The sequence below is a fragment of the Chiloscyllium plagiosum genome, unplaced genomic scaffold (assembly GCF_037043375.1).
Source record: "Chiloscyllium plagiosum isolate Xiang-an unplaced genomic scaffold, Cpla_swu_hap1 HiC_scaffold_5, whole genome shotgun sequence".
NCBI lineage: Eukaryota > Metazoa > Chordata > Chondrichthyes > Orectolobiformes > Hemiscylliidae > Chiloscyllium > Chiloscyllium plagiosum.
Genome location: NW_028270143.1, coordinates 49,786,883 through 49,804,183, shown reverse-complemented (window position 1 = coordinate 49,804,183; position 17,301 = coordinate 49,786,883). Strand labels below are relative to the sequence as shown.

Below are 17,301 nucleotides of genomic sequence, written 5' to 3'. Positions count from 1 at the left end.
TAAGATTGCATGCAGTATTCCAAAAGTGGCCTAACCAATGTGCTGTACAGCCTTACTGTACTCACGTCTAGTTCTTATCTCATGAGACACGAAAACCCTGCAAAAGGTAAAAATCTAACCATAACCCTATCTCTTCATCTACAGCAAATGCTGAGGGCAGAACAGATCGAGGTTAACGTTGTTAGCCATTTATAAAGAAATAGCTCCCAGACCCCATATCCAACATCATGGTGGCAATGCAGGTTAAATAGTGGGAACTTCTAGTAAAAAGCTCTGAGATATCATTTGCAGATCTCCAAAACACAATTGAATCCCATGAGATGACTAGCTTACACTCAAGGATTCAGAATGCTAACAGCAAATTAGTTTGTGCATGAATAGTCATAAATTAAATAGCCAGGAGGCAATTTATCTCTTTTCTACTTCATATAGAAGAACTAGCAAGAGAAAATCTCTATCTCTTACTTAAAAAAAAGAGTATCAGTCTGCTTCTTACAGACTAAAGTAGTAAAAAATGGCAGTCGAACTCCAATCCTAACTCAGGGGTTTGAGAGACAGTGAGGTAGAGAACGCTGCATTGTTTTAAGCAAAATTAGATTTGTATTATATGTAAATGAAAACAGAAATACCCAGAGGTTCAAGGACACACATTAGATGCTGCTAGCTAATCGAATATAAATTCATTGCTCCTATTAAGACCATACAATCAGATTCCTCTGCTCCACTAGGTCCGATTACCTCTAAAAGCTCTCCCTTTTCCAGCCTTGAAATTATGTCTTTATTTAGCTTCTCTCCCTGATCCTCTCTAGCTCCTTTTTGTCTCCAAAGCCCACCTTTAGCAGCTTGATTCTGTTCCCTAAACTACTGCCCATCAAATCTCCCTTTCTCATCTGCTTATCAGCTAATTTGTTAACAGCTGTCGATACAGATACTATCCCATTCTCCTTCAAATCCATTTAACCCTGCAAACCATGTCATTCTACCTCCACCACCCTTGCCTTTACAATGTCCTAGTGAGTGTTGTTGCTTCTAATATTTAGTTTCTATTCTTCCCAAAGTACCAAAATGACTACTGGGAAAATTACAAATGCACCATCCTCTGCATGAAAATGTTGCCCCTTAGGTCCCTTTTAAATCTTTCCCCTTTCACCTTAAATCTATGCCCGCTATAAAAATATCCTTTCCCTTAATGGTATTTGATAACAAAGATTAGCTATCCTCTTTATCCTTATCAGTCTGGTAGCAGCCTTGGATCTGTTGAGTACAGTGTTCTCCTCTTATGCTTCTCAGCACCATCCAGCTGGTTGGACAATAATTGCTATGTTTTATCCTGAGCTCTTTCATCAATTGTAAAGGCTCCACATCGCACTCCTACGTAGTCATGTCTGGTGTTCCCCAAGAGGCATATTTATAGCTCCCTCCAATTTTTCATTTATACGCTCAGTCTCTGTGACATTATCCAAAAGCATAGTATTAGCTTTTACAACCTTAACAACAACAGCCCTAATTCACAATCACTTCTCTTGATTCCTCTGCTGTTGCTAAATTATCAAACTGCTTGACCAACATCCAGTACGAAATCAATAGAAATTTCCTCCAATAAAATATTGGGAAATCTATTTCTGCCACACATCCTGTTCCCTAAGTACAAATTATATTCTTTTCCCTCGCAACTGCTTGTGGTTGAACCCAGGCCATTCACAAATTTGGTATCACAGCTGAGTAGAGTTTCTAATCTCATATCAGTATGATCAGTAAGACTGTGTAATTCCAAGAATGACCTTGCTTTGTTTTTCTCCTGCCCCATCTTACCAGTTGACAATATCCTCATCCATGTCTTTATTACCTCTTAATTTGACAATTTTAATGTGCTCTTGTTTTCTTTATGAACATCACTGGCTGGGCAAGCATTTATTTCCCTTCAGCTAAGTGGCTTGGTAGGCCATTTCAGAGGTAGTTAAGAGCAACCAAACTGTTGAGGATCTGGATTTATATGTAGGCCAGATCAGGTAGAGACAGCAGATTTCCTTAACTAGAAGGCATTAGTACATCAGATTGTTTTAAAATGACAATAGTTATATTGTCATCAACCAATGATAGTTGATGTAATTAGACTTGCTTTTAATTTCAGATTGGAAACCCACATTCTACCTTCTTCAAATTTGATGTCACCCAAATTCATCTGACCATTTTGTTACTCATACTAGGTTGCTGCAGTGCTTGCTGACATATGTTGGTTTAAGGAATACCTGTACCTCGATTTTCAGAGAGCAAAACTTCAAAATTTTTAAGATGGAATTGAGGCAGAACTTCCTCTCCAAGAGGGTAGTGAATCTGTGGAATTCTTCAAAGCTGAAGGTTGTAAAGGTTGGGTCATTATGTATATTCAAGGCGGAGATAGACAGATATTTAATCAGTAAGGGAATCAAGGGTAATGGGGAAAAGACAGGAAAGTTGAGTTGAGGATTATCAGATCAATATTGAACGGTGGAAACAGACTCAACGGGCTGAATGGCCAACTTACGCTCCTTTCTTATTTTAAATTCTTATCCTAGTTTTCAAACCTCTCCAAGGCCTCACCCTTCCTCATGTCTAATTTTCTGTAGCCCTCAATCCTTCCAGATATATGTAATGCTCTAATGCTGGCTGTAATCTTCTCTAATTCTGAGTACTGCAAACCAATTTAGAAAAGGAAATTGGATGGCAAAATGAGTCTCTCTCACTCTTAATGCTGGAATTCAATCACCCTCAAAATATTCTGGATTACAGAATCTTAACAAATCTGCAAAACTAAGGACCATGAATGTGACTGTTCATTTATCAACATCAATCTCCATTGCAATGGCTGGGTGTTCAACTATCCACTCTTGACAAACAATTATTAGATGGATCAATTTTCTCCTTTAACTTTTTTTTCTTTTTGGACTGTCTCATTTCTAATCTGTGGGTCTGCATGTTGTGTTACTAATTCTTCTGGCATCTTTCTGTTAATTCAAGAAAGCCTAATTATTCTAAAACATAGGGTTTGTGGGATCTTGAAGTGCGGCATCCATTAAGGGAAAGGATATTTTTAATACTGATATTGAATACAGGAGTGGTTGAAAAAAGAAGGGAATCCAGTTCATCTTTCCTTATCTGTGAGATAAACAGTTTGGGGTATCCCATCTGTGACCATAATGAACTGGGCAGACTTGCTGGGGTCTGGTTTAACAAGTGTTATGACATGATGAAAACCTCAACTGTGAAGGCTGACAGTTCAAGTCTTCTCACAGAGTGCTACTAAAAATCTAGATTATTACTTCACTGGATTATCAACTAAGTGGTCCACTTTTGGAGGTGGTGGCTTTCATATGTGACTCTAAACCAAGTTAGGTGCACAAAACGATCCCATGACACTATTTTGAACTAATAGCAGGGGAGTTATTTTCTGCTCTTTTGGCCTACATTTACTTCTTAATCAACATCACTAAACCAAAACTAACTGCTCATTATCTCATTGTTGTTTGTGGGAATTTTCTGAATGCAAATTGACTGCTGTTTTTCTTATATTACATTGCACTTCTAAAAATACTCATTTGACAATAAACCATTTGGAACATCCTGAAGTTATGATAGGCACTGGAGAAAAGCAAAGTTTTTTTATTGCTTCACTAGTGCAGATTCTTTACTCAGCTGATCGTGAGGATTTCAAGAGTCTGTATCGAGTCACTTGCATTGCAGAACAGAGTGATTGGGTATCTTGAGATAAATAGTGTATGAACACAAACCTTTCTTTCTAATGAAGGAGAAATATTCCACTTAAAATACATTCACTGCAATTCTATCATTAGTAGGAGACAAACATTTTGCTTCAATCCTAAATCTGTATGTAAACATACACTTAAACTGATTCAAAACCCAGTCAATCCAAGAAAGAAGAATACTTAATAAAGTATTATAACTAAAGACAATAAGTTGATGCTTAGGAACATGATGCCCAGCTTTTGTGTTTCTTTGGACAAAAGACTACATTTTGTTAACATATAATCAAATATAATCAAGTACTTCTGGGGTTTTGAGACAAATAATCAATAATTTGTATTTCTCAAATGCACTCAAATACAACCCCAAGTATGCAATTTTTTAATTGAAATGCAATACCCAACTTAATATTCAGAATTTTTTTTAAAAAGTTAATGAAGCACTTTAGAACTCATTCATCCAGATATATTAACAGACAGTAACACAATGCAAATGACTTCAAAATAGTTTAGTGGCACAGAGGGAAATTGCAAACAAGATATTTAATTTATAGATTATAACACAGCTGTTGCAGCCAAGCAATTTTAAAGGAGAAATCTTCATTTAATTAGTCCCTGTATAATCAAATCCTGACAAAATGAACTATCCCCCCATCTTAGTCACGGTAGAAGGAAGTCATTCAAACTGCATCCATAGCAAAGCTACAAAAGCACTTACACTGCCTGTAACAATATTCACTGTGGTTTTCATGCAAAAAAGATACGATTTGTCAAACTCCAAACATTTCATCCAGTCTGCATTTGCTGAATTATTTTCATGTGGTTTCCACTTGTACAGTAATATATTTCCACAATCCAATCCCACTGCAAGAATGTAGCTATTAGAGAGAAAAACAAAACTTGTTTTCAAACAGGAAAATATGAGCTCTTACTGACATCAAATAGAACAATAATATTTGACATTCAAGTTGGTGATATTTCCAAACTTCAAAAAATTAATTTTCCTTTGTCAAAATGATGCTGAGCTGTAAATTTGCATACATGTCATACAGATGTAACTGAACCAGAAGTTATTCCTAGCCAATGTCTTCCCAGGATTAAAGTTGAAGTACTGTCTTTTCCAGATGGATTCATTCTTCTAGAACACTGTGGAATGATCTTGCTAAATAATGTGAACACAAAGTAGCTCTTAGAACATATCATGCCTTAGTGAAAAATAGGATGAAACCTCATCATGATTGGCATTCCAGCTATCTTATAATGCAATTTTCTTTTTTTCTCCTGCAGACAGCCACACTTCCAACATGGGACAATGTTAAAAACACTGGCTGTAGAATAATCACCCTTAACATTAGTTTTTAAACATGTGTCATGTTAGGAATGCAATCAATATATTTAATAGCTTAGAGTTCTTTGTGCATTACTGCATACAAATAACTTGGCAAGAGATATGATAAGTTGCTTCATAATACTGATTATGTGCAGTTTGGGAAATGTAAAAACACAAGATAAAACAACATTTATTTTTCAATGAAGTCTTTTAGAGTAAGATTTGTAAAAGAATAGACCTGAATGGAGGAAGTAACCATCTTCATTCCTTAGTACCTGGAAATGTAATTTATGTTCAAAATAAACCTTTTACGTTACACATGCCTCTATAAGGGCGTCATGGTGACTCAGTGGTTAGCACTGCGGCCTCACAGCGCCAGGACCTAGGTTCGATTCCTGCCTCGGGTGACTGTGTCGAGTTTGCACATTCTCCCCATGTCTGTGTGGGATTCCTCCCATAATCCAAAGATGTGCAGGTCAGGTGAATTGGTCATGCTAAATTGCCCATAAGGTTAGGTGCATTAGTCAGGGAAATGGGTCTGAGTGGGTTACTCTTCAAAGGGTCGGTGTGGACTTGTTGGGCCAACTGGCCTGTTTCCATACTGTAGGAAATCTAATCTAATTGTATATTTTACTTTTATCATTGCTGATCTAAAAACTTATTGCAGAAGTCAACTGTATCAACTTTTCAACCTACCTTTCATCTAGACTTGTAACAGGGCTGAAGCTGACAGCTGTGGCTGCATCTTCTACATCCAGAACTGATGAACATGGCCTGATAATACTCTGGCTGCTTCCTTCAGTACTTCGAGCTAAAGCCACATTACCCCACACAATGACCTGCGGTATGGATATAGTTAGAGGAAAAAAAACTGTGTAATACAAAGATCAAGACAAAACATTTCAATCAAAATTACAATTTGAATAAGAAGAAATTAAGACTTGAGAAATCCAAACATTAGAAAAGATATGTTAAAGACTAAGATATGTTAAAGGCTTATATATGTAAAACATGCAAAAATCTCTTAGATACTTTCTGAAATTTTGTATCCACTGACATTTAACTCTCGTGCAATTCAATTTCTAAAATAGCTACATTCAGGAATAAAACACAGAAACATACATGATCAAAAGCTTTGGTTGGCCCCAAAGTTGCCGATCAGAGTTCACAGTTCACTATCTATAATCTCTCAACTATCAGTAATCAACTTTTGCACTCAAACTGTATTAATAATTCATTTCAGGAACAAGTGATAGGGTAACACTGTTATTAAGAGATGAAATGAGGCAGTTGAGAGAGACAATCTGTGCTCAGATAATGTAGAGTCCATTTAGGTGGAAGTCAAAAAACAAGGGAAAGAAGATATTTATAGGAATAGTGTATAGACCCCCAAACAGTAGCCTCCACACTGTAGGGAAGGATATAAATGAACGAATAATAAGGGTATGTAAAAAGAGGAGAGCAATAATTATGGCTGACTTTAATCTTCATGTTGATTGGGCTAATCAAGTTGGAAAAGGTAGCAATAACAACAAATTCAGAGTCATTAGGAATAGTTTCCTAGAGTAAAAGCAAGACATGGCGGTGGCCATAGGTGGGTCTGAGCCTGGGACTCCTCCAATCTCGACAGTTTTCTTTATTTTTTATTCTTTTTAATTTGCTCTACTTTTTTTTGTTCATTTTCTTTAAAGCCTGTAGAGTGCAGGTGAAGGCAGAAGCCTCCAGCAGAGGTGGCAACAATGTTGGACGAGTGGGACATAACTCCAGGTTGGCCCAGTGTCTCCAGATCGAGGAACAGTTCCAGACTCATTCCTCCTTCCGTGACTCGCAGGCTGGGCCAAGGGTCCAGGTCCACACCTAGGCCCGGGCATCTGTAGGAGGGAAAGCGCAGGCAAAAGGGACAGATGGCAGGATCGATAGTAGCATCTGGAGGAGTGTTGCATAGGGAACAGAAGGTATGGTACCCACATATCCCCAGGCCCATGGCTCCAGCTCAGACTTGGCAGTCACGGAACAGATAGTGATGGAGACCCGTAACTGAGACCCCAGAGCTTGTTACAGCAACTGGAAGAGCAGCGGAGGAGAACCCAGAAGAAGAGAGAAAGATGAACTCAATTGCAGTAAACCTTGCATTATATTCTGTGCTTCAAGATGGCAGCAGCGACACTTTGCAAATGACACACGAAAAAATACTTTTCACTGCATTTTTGTATACATGTGGCAATAAATCTAAAACTAAATGCCATGGAGTCAACCAGGGAGCAGGCTATCTTGAACCTGGTAATGAGTAAAGAGACAGGTTTAATAAATGATCTTCGAATAAAACAGCACTAAGGAAGTGGTTATCATAATATGCTCGAAGTGAATATTCACTTCAAGACTGAGAAACTTGGGTCAGAAACAACTGTGTTTAACTTAAGTAAAATGAATTACAATAAAATGAGGATAGAGTTAGCTAAAGTAATTTGGGCAGATAGATTAAAAGGAAAGACAGTTAGCTCCTTAAGTGTCTAAAACTGCATGCTAATTTAAAATTCTTAGCAAAATTATATCCAAGACAGCTCCAAGGAGGTTCACTCGGATGAACTCCAGGATGGAGGGATTGCCTAATGAGCAAAGGTTAAACTGATTTGGACTGTACTCAGTGGAATTTAGAAGAATGAAAGGTAATCTCATTGAAACATACAGTATTCTTAAGGGGCTTGACTGGGTAAATGCTAAGAGGATGTTTACCCTTATGGGGGGAGTGGAGGACTAGAGGGCATAGTCTCTGAACTAAGGGTGCTAACTTAAAAACTGAAATGAGCAGGAAATTCTTCTCTCAGAGAGTTGACAGCCTTTGATCTTGCCACCGAGAGATGTGGGTGCAGAGACCAGTCTACATTTAAGGCTGAGACAGATTATTGATCAGCAGGAGAACCAAGGATTATGAGTAAAGGGCAGGAAAGTGGGCACAAGTGATGCCAGATCAGTCATGATCCTACTGAATGGCAGAGTAGGCTCAAGGGGCTGAATGGCCTTTTCCTGTTCCTATTTCTTAATATCTTATTTGTTTTGAATGAAGAAGAAAGACTGTTTGACTTTTACGCAGGATTGGTGATGCACTTAAAAGGTAAACCTTTCCTCATATACTGTGTGACAAAATTTCTGTCATGCAAAAATAGAACTGAATACAATTACAGCATTAAGCTTAGAATTATTGCAGAGGTGTTTGGAATACCAAATAACCAGTTCCTATGTGGTAGGAAAAAGTGAGGATTGCAGATGCTGGAGATTAGAGTTGAGAAGTGTAGTGCTGGAAAAGCACAGCAGATCAGGCAGCATCCGAGGAGAAGGAAAATTGATGTTTCGGGCATAAGCCCTTCATCAGGAAAGGCATCCTGATGATGGGCTTACGCCTGAAATGTCAATTCTCCTGCTCCTCAGATGTTGCCTGACCTGCTGCGCTTTTCCAGCTCCTACATGGTGCTAAATTCTTAAATCAAACATTATATAACCAGTGTGCATCCAAACAGGGACACTGATTAGGTAGGTTGATTTTCTCTGGCGTTGAACTTCTTGAGTACTGCTGCATTTGGGACCATAACATGTAAGAGCAGAATTAGGCCATTTGGCCCATCAAGTTTGCTCTGACATTCAATCATGACTGAATTGTTTCTAAATCCCATTCACCTGACTTCTCCCTGTAACCCTTCATCCCCTTACTATCAAGAACCTCTCCTGTTTAAATATATTGAATGACTTGATCTCCATAGCCTTCTGTAGCAATGAATTCCACAGATTAACCATAGTTCCTTGAAAGTGGAGTCTCAAATGGATAGGATAGTGAAGAAGGTGTTTGGTATGCTTGTCAGAACATTGAATAAGTGAGTTGGGAGATCATGTTGCAGCTGTACAGGACATTGGTAGGCCACTTTGGAATACTGTGTGCAATTCTGGTCTCCCTCCTATTGGAAGGATGTTGTGAAACATGAAAGGGTTCAGAAAATATTTATAATGATGTTGCCAGGATTGGAGGACTTGAGCTATAAAGGAGAGGCTGAATAGATCGGGGCTGTTTTCCCTGGAGCATCTGAGGCTGAGGGGTGACCTTATAGAAGTTTATAAAATCATGAGGGATATGGATAGGGCAAAGAGACAACGTCTTTTCCCTGGGGTGGGCATAGGTTTAGGATGAGAGGAGAAATATTTGAAAGGGACCCCACGTCCGGCTTTTTTATGAAAAGTGTGGTGCGCATACGAAATGACCTGCCAGAGAAAGTGGTGGAGGCTAGGACAAATATAACATTTAAAAGTCATCTGGATGGGTATATGAATAGGAATGGCTTCGAGGAATGTGGGTCAAGTGCTGGCAATGGGACTAGATTAATTTAGGATATCTGGTCGGCATGGATGAGTTGGACCGAAGGGTCGGCTTCCATGCTGTTCATCCCCATGACTCAATGACCCCCTCAAATGCCAGCACATTCTTTCTTAGATCCAGGGCTCAAAAATGTTCACAATATTCCAAATACAGTCTGACCAGAGCCTTATAAAGCCTCAGCAGCACATCTCTACTCTTGTATTGTCACTCTCTTGAAATGAGTGTAAACATTCAATTTGCCTTTCTAACTGCCCACTGAACTTGCACATTAACCTTAAAAGAATCCTGAACTCGGATTCCTAAGTCCCTTTGCACTTCAAAACTTTTCCACTCTTAGAAAATATTCTACGCCTCTATTCTTCCGATCAAAGTGCTTAACCTCTCACTTTCCCGAGTGCAATCCAACTGCACTGCTTTGTCCACTTTCCTAGTCTGTCCTAGTTCTTCTGCAGCCTTGCTGCTTCCTCAACACTACCTGTTCCTGCACCTATCTTCATTTCATCAGCAACAACGTCCTCAGTTCCTTCGTGCAGATCGTTAATGTAAATTGTGAATAGTTGTGGCCTCAACATTGACCCCTGTGGGACTCCACAAGTCAGCAGCTGCCATCCTTAAAAAAGACCCCTTTATACCCAAATTCTGCCTTCTGTCAGTCAGCCAAACTTCTACTGCCAGTACCTTGCCCTTAACATTATGGATTCTTGTCTTATTTAGCAGCCTCCTGTGCTGCACCTTGTTAAATGCCTTCTGGAAATCCAAATGGATCATGTCCACTGGCTCTCCTTTGTCTAACTTACTTGTTATCTCCTCAAAAAAATTCTGACAAATTTGTTAAGCATGACCTCTCCTTGACGAAGCCATGCTGATTCAGCCCTATTTTACCATGCACTTGCAAGTACTTAGCAATTTTATATTTAATAATAGATACAAAAATCTTACTAGTGACCGATGTCAGGATGACTGGCCTATCACTTTCTCTCTTCTGCCTTCCTCCCCTTCATAAACAAGGGTGCTACATTAGCCATTTTCCAGTCCTCTGGGATACCCCCTGACTCCAGTGATTTCGAAGATCACAACCAAAGCCTACACAACCTACTCAGCTTCAGAACTCTGGGATGTAGTCTACCTGGTCTGGGTGAGATTTATCCAAGTTCAGATCTTTCAGCTTCCCCAACACCTTCTCGTAAGTGATGGCCACTACTCTCACTACTGACCCTGGTTCTCTTGAAGTTCTGGTAATCTGCTGGTGTCTTCCACTTATTCAACTAAGTTAAGAGTATTCAGTCTCACTCCTGACTCGAAACTTGTTATTAACGGAGCACTTTGGTCACGTCATGAGATGAAACATTTGCCAACACATTATACTTTTTCCCTTCTATTGTATCTATTAACTATAACTGATCATATAACACTTTCAAGGCAATTGCGAACTGCACAAGTCTGATGATGGGAAACAAAGGGTGCCATTTTCTTATCACTGAGGTGGCGAGTAGGGAATCAACAAATGGAAAACAACAGTGCGAGTTGATGCTGGAAAGAAACTTACCACCTCTCATCACCTCAGCAATTAAGAACTGGACAAGAAAATCCATTGAGGACTTTCTAGCTTGCCAGCTATTGCGGACCTTAAGTGGTCGACTAAGAGCCAGTTAAAGACCTCAAATCACTGTCTCTCTGATCATCTGCCTCCCAGCAACCAGAGGCACAGGTGTGGGGCAAGGTGGTGGTCTCTGAAAGCCACCACTTCCATTGCCTTTAAACCCCCTTTCCTTGCAATTCCCACCCACAAGGAGGGGGAAATAAAAAATCTTGTTGCTGAATCCCCAAGAAGAGTAAGGCTTCAAACACCATTTCTCAGCACCAAGAAACCACAGGCCAAGTTTCCCCGGGTCTAGGTGTCACAGCCTACGATAAAGCAAAATACTTGTCCCTGCTCACCTATCAATTCTTAATGACAATTCTGGAGCTGAGTGGCTCTTGATAGCCTAGCTGAGAATTGGCGAACTGGTTATTGGAAAATGCATGTTGCTTGACGGGACTATTGGTGTTTTTTATTTTAACCACTTTACTGATAATTGTGAGAAGATGGGAGACCGTAATAATTCACAGAAATAGCTTTTTCCATTTTCTCTTGCTGACTGGATGAAGCTAAGTAAGCTTTCACTCAGGCAACTTTTGTTTAATCTAACTGTTTACTCCTCTGATTTTCAAAATTAATAAATTCAACTGCAGAGAAAATGCATTTTACAAAAGCTCAAATTTTCTTACAAAGCATTTTCATCCTTGACGTCAACATCTCAAGTCATGACATAAAACGTATTCTAGATCTGAGTCAACAATATGCCATCTGCTATAACTGTATTGACAGAACATCAAGACATTGTAAAAATAAGTTAAAAAACTCCTTTTTTTAGTAAATATGAATGCAATCTCACACAAACTGCAGTCAACTTCTTTGTATACTTTCAAAGTTACTCCCAAAACCATTTCCCTTAAGGATTATGTAAAATTATGGTTTATCCCCTTGCAAACCTGTTCAAAACATTTACCTTCTTGTCACGACTACCAGTGACAAAGTATTTACTATCAAAAGTCCAGTCACAGGTCCAAATAATTCGGCTATGTATGGATGTCTTTTTATCAGTGTGTGCAAACAGAGAGAAAAAAGGACCTGAAATCAAAGCAGAAATAAAATGCATAGATGGGCCAAGTTAATTCTACTGTTCACTTGGTAAAAACATCATTGATATAAACATGATCTCTATAAATATGTACATGGAATTAGATTATTCGCCATCCATACTATTGCTCTGTATAGTTCAAGGTAGTAACTGCATTAAGACATAAAAGTCCACCCAGGTTATTGTTTTATTGTTTGATAGGATTTCCACCCAATTTTTTCTACTTGTGCAGCCTCCTTGGCAATATCAACTTCATTGTAATTTAATGATCGTGTGTAAATTACACAATGGGTGTCAAAGCTCAGGGCAGGATTCAGGGCTGGCACTTCAGAGTGAGGAAATCTTAGGCTATGTAAATGCAGCAGATTGAGGGGTAACCTTATAATAAAGATTTATAAATTCATGAGGGGCATTGATAAAGTGAATTGCAAAGGTCTTTTCCATAGAGTTGGGGAGATCAAAAGTAGAGGCATAGTTTTAAGGTAAGAAGGGAAAGATTTAAGAAGCACTTGAGGGGGAATGTTTTCACACTAAGGGTGGTGCGGATATGGAATGAACTGCCACAGAAGTGGTAGATGCAGGTGAACTTACATCATTTAAAAGACATTTGGACGGATACATAAATAGCAAATATTATATAGCAAAGACAGATATGGATCAAATGCAGCCAAATTAGACTAGTTTAGTTTGGGGAACCTGCTCAGCATTAATGAGTTGGACTAAAGGATCTGTTTCCATGCTTTATGACTCTATGATTAGTGAAGGATGTAAGGAACAAAAGGATGAGCAGAAATGAAGGAAAATTGGTAAGGTGAATGAAGGAGCTAATATGAATAGAGCTGGGAAGGGTAGGAACAGGCAAAAAACAGACAAGATGAGCAAGGGCTAAGAGGATGGGAGATGGATGGCAACAGTGACAAGAAGAGCATTGGCAAAAACATCAGTCAAGTTGCTGGGGCGGGGAAGGGAAAGCAAACATTTTTTTGTGAGGAAAGTGATGGATGCTGGCATCCAGGCTAGTTCTTTACCCATCATTTTCAATTTTACTCTCAATATAGGTGGCATATAGGAAGTGAAATTTGATTGTTCTGTCCAACTGAATAACTCGGAATTTATTTCTCTTTCCCTCCTGCTAACCATCCTTCTTGAGTGTAACATCCTAAAAGCACAACATCTCCTGTTACGAATTTCCTCCTTATAAAAGACACCATCTAATAGTTAATGAAAATGATAAAGGGGAATCCAAAAATTAAAAACTAATCTTTAGAAAACTCAGGTTTTTTTTGTATTATTAAGGAGTCTTAAAAAATAATTGCTTTGACCCTTATCTAATGGCCAATTTTGATGGTATGAGGCAGGAACATTCAAAAGTTGATTGGGAGAGGTTGTGCATAGGTAAAATGGGAGGCTTTCAAAAGTGAGATAACAAGAGTTCAGGACCAGCATGTTCCTGTTAGTGTAAAGAATGAAGCTGGCAGGAGTAGTGAACACTGGATGACGAGAGATATAGAGGCTCTGGTCACAAAAAAGAATGAGGCATATGTCAAGTACAGACTGCCAGGAACAAGTGAATCCCTTGAGGAATGCAAGGTGTCCAGAAGTACACTTAAGAGGGAAATCAGGAGGGCAAAAAGGGGACGAGATACCTTTCGCAAATAGGGTAAGGGCAAAAGAGTAACTTGGCAGAGAATAGGTGCGACCATAAACAAATATTTCTCACCAGCATTTACAAAGGAGAAAGAAATAGAAGCTAGGAAGCTCATAGAAGCAAATAGTGATGTCTTGAAACAAGGGTACATTACAGAAGAGGAAATGCTGGAGGTCTTCAAACGCATAAAAGGTAGATAAATCCCTGGGCCCTGATTAAGTATATCCCTGGACATTGTGGGAAGCTTGGGAAGAAATTTTGGGGTCCTGAACAGTGATATTTGGATCATCGACAGCCACAAATGAAGTGCCTGAAGAATGGATGGGACTAATGCTGTGCCACTACTTAAAGACTGCAAGGAAAAGCCAGGAAACTATTGACGGGTCAGCCTATCGTCAGTGGTGGGTAAGCTGTTGAAGGGGATTCTCAAAGACGGGATGAACTTAAATTTGGAAATGCAACATTGCTTAGGGATGGTCAGAATGGCTGTGTGTGGGGAAAATCAGGTCTCAAGTTTTATTGAGTTCTTTGAAGAGGTGACCAAGAAGATAGTTGAAGGCAGAGCAGGAAACATTATCTACAGGACTTTAATAAGGCTTTTGACAAGGTACCATATGGTAGACTGGTTAGTAAGGTTAGAACACCTGGAATCCAGGGAGAGCTAACCAGTAGAATACAAAATTGGCTTGATGGTAGGAGACAGAGGATGGTGGTCAAGGATTGTTTTCAGATTGGAGGCCTGTGACCAGCAGTGCACCACAAGGATCAGTGCTGGGTCCACTGTAGTATGTTATTTATATAAACAATTTGGATGAGAATATATGAGGCACGGTTTGTAAGTTTGCGGATGACACCAAAATTGGTGGTACACTGGATAGTGAAGGTTATCTGAGAGTACAATGCGATCTTGATCAACTGGGCCAGTAGGCCGAGGAATGGCAGATGGAGTTCAATCCAAATAAATGCAAGGTGTTGTATTTTGATAAGACAAACTAGGAGCAGGACTTATGCAGTTAATGGTAGGGTGTTGGGGAATGTTGTCAAACAGGGAGACCTAGGAGTGCAGGTACATAGTTCCTTGAAAGTGGCATCACAGGTAAACAGGGTGATGAAGGTATCTGGCCCTCTTGCCTTTGTTGGTCATAGTATTAAACACAGGAGTTGGGATGTCATGCTGCAGCTGTACAATACATTGTTAAGGCCACATCTGGAGTATTGTGCACAATTCTGATCACCCTGCTATAAGAAGGATGTTATTAAACTGGAAAGGATGCAAAAAAAATTTAATAGTACATTATCAAGACTGGAGATTTGAGTTATAGAGAGAGGCCAGATAGGTTGGGACTTTCCTACTTGGAGCTAGAAGGCTGTGGGGTGACCTTGACAGGCATAGATAAGGTGAACAGCCAAGGTTTTTCCCTAGTTTAGATCAGAGTGGCGCTGGAAAAGCACAGCAGCTCAGGCAGCATCCGAGGAGCAGGAAAATCGATGTTTCAGGCAAAAGCCCTCACTGTTGCCTAAGGTTTTTGCCTAGCCAGGGGAGTCCATAGGAATAAGGTGAGAGGGGAAATAATTAAAAGGACCTGAGGGGCAACTTTTTCACAGAGTGTGGAGCGAATATGGAACAAGCTGCCAGAGGAAGAGGTAAAGATGGGTACATTTATAACATTTAAAAAACATTTGGACAGGTACATGAATAAGTAAAGTTTAGAGAGGTATGGGCCAAATGCAGGCAAATGGGACTAGTTCAGTTTAGGGATATTGGTCAGCATGGACGAATTGGGTCAAAGAGCCTGTTTCTGTACTGTGTGACTCCATGATCCTATCCCAGTAACATCACTTATCCTCTCTTAGTTCATTTGTTGAACCAAATCACTCATCCAGGCTTTGTTACTTGACTATACCAAAGCAGTTCTCTGTAAACTTGAGGTCATCCAATAATGCTGCTCATAGCCTTACTTACACCAATTCTAGTTCATTCAACCCTGCATGCTTACTCATCTGCTAACTCACACCTTGATTTTACATGCTTATCCTAATTTTCAAATCCTTCCTTCACTTTTCTTCTCCTTCCCTGTATAATCTCTTCCAGCTGCATAACCAGCCGTGGGGCGGCACGGTGATTAGCACTGCTGCCTCACAGAGCCAGAGACCCGGGTTCGATTCCCGCCTCAGGCAACTGTCTGGGTGGAGTTTGCACATTCTCCCCGTCTGCATGGGTTTCCTCCAGGTGCTCCAGTTTCCTCCCACAGTCCTAAGACGTGCAGGTTAGATGAATTGGCCATGCTAAATTGCCCATAGTGTCCAGGGATGTGTAAACTAGTTGGGTTAGCCATGGGAAATGCAGGAATAAGTTATGGCTCTGGGTGGGATACTCTTTGGAGAATTGGTGTGGACCCAATAGGGTCAACAGCCTGCTTCCACACTGTAGGGATTCTGAAAAAGAAAAGCTGGACATAGAACATAGCATGGGCTCTGAAAGTCACCCCCTCCCCCCCCACCATTCTGGTTTCTGACTGCTCGGCAACCCCCAATGCCAGAAACCCCACCCATAAAAAAAGATTTATCCCAGAACTTGGCACTTGGAATGTTGGGCATTCTCCCAACGCAGCAAAGGTCTTTACATGGCACTGTGAGGTGAGAGAGCTGCTAGTCTTTGATTAGTAAGTCTGACTGGGGCATAACTTCTATATTGTGTCAAGGAAAATGCTGGTATAGTGATAATGTAACTGTGATGACTAGTGATCCAGAGGTCCCAGCAAACACCTCATGACATGAAATCAAATCTTGGCAGCTGGGGAACTTGAATTCAAGTTTTAAATCAAGAATATAAAGTCAGCACCAATATTGGTGGGCATGAAACTATCAAAGTCTTTTGTAAAAACCCAGCTTATTTATTCATGACTTGACCTATCTGCCCTGCATGTACCCCCAGACCCACAGTAATATGCTTGATTCACAAGTGCCCTTTGAAATGACCTAGCAAGTCACTCAGCTCAGTGATAAATTGGATATGCAACAAATATTGACGTTGCTGTGACACCCACATTGCAAGAATCAATAATGAGTCCAGGCTTGTAACTTCAGAGAAAAGCCTGCTGCTGCCCTCCAAATTGCCCAAATACAGAAAAGGTATTGTGGAACTTGCTCAAACAAGTCAGCGCAGATGTTTCATTATCTTATGAGCAAGTATGCATGATACCTGAAAAAAAGAAAACAATTCCCGCTAGTCGAGTTTGCATTTGAGGTTTTGAAGCAGTATGTTTTAAGATTCAAAAATTACAAATTCTGCAAGAATGTTGCCAAGACTAGAGGGCTTGAGCAATAGGGAGAGGCTGAATACGCTGGAGCATTTTTACCTGAGCATTGGACTCTGCGGGGTGAGCTTACAAGGGTTTATAAAATCATTAAGGGCAATGGATAGAGTGAATAGCTAAGGTCTTTTTCCTGGATGGGGCGCAAATTCAAAATTACAGGGTGTGGGATATAGGTAAAGTAGTGTTACTTCTGCAATCATAATTACTTCTGCAAGGTAAATG

The 17,301-nt window shown here is 39.9% G+C and overlaps 1 protein-coding gene across 3 annotated transcripts in view; it reads right to left on the bottom strand.

Moving 5' to 3' along the window:
• elp2 (elongator acetyltransferase complex subunit 2) overlaps positions 1 to 17,301 on the bottom strand; it is a 149,684-nt gene that overhangs the window by 12,534 nt on the left and 119,849 nt on the right. For all 3 annotated transcript variants that reach the window (XM_043689953.2, XM_043689952.2, XM_043689954.2), the window contains 3 exons: positions 11,983 to 12,104; positions 5,767 to 5,909; positions 4,505 to 4,618 (listed from right to left, as the gene is read on the bottom strand). In XM_043689953.2, the coding sequence (XP_043545888.1) occupies positions 4,505 to 4,618; positions 5,767 to 5,909; positions 11,983 to 12,104 (379 nt within the window). The remainder of the gene's footprint in view (positions 1 to 4,504; positions 4,619 to 5,766; positions 5,910 to 11,982; positions 12,105 to 17,301) is intronic.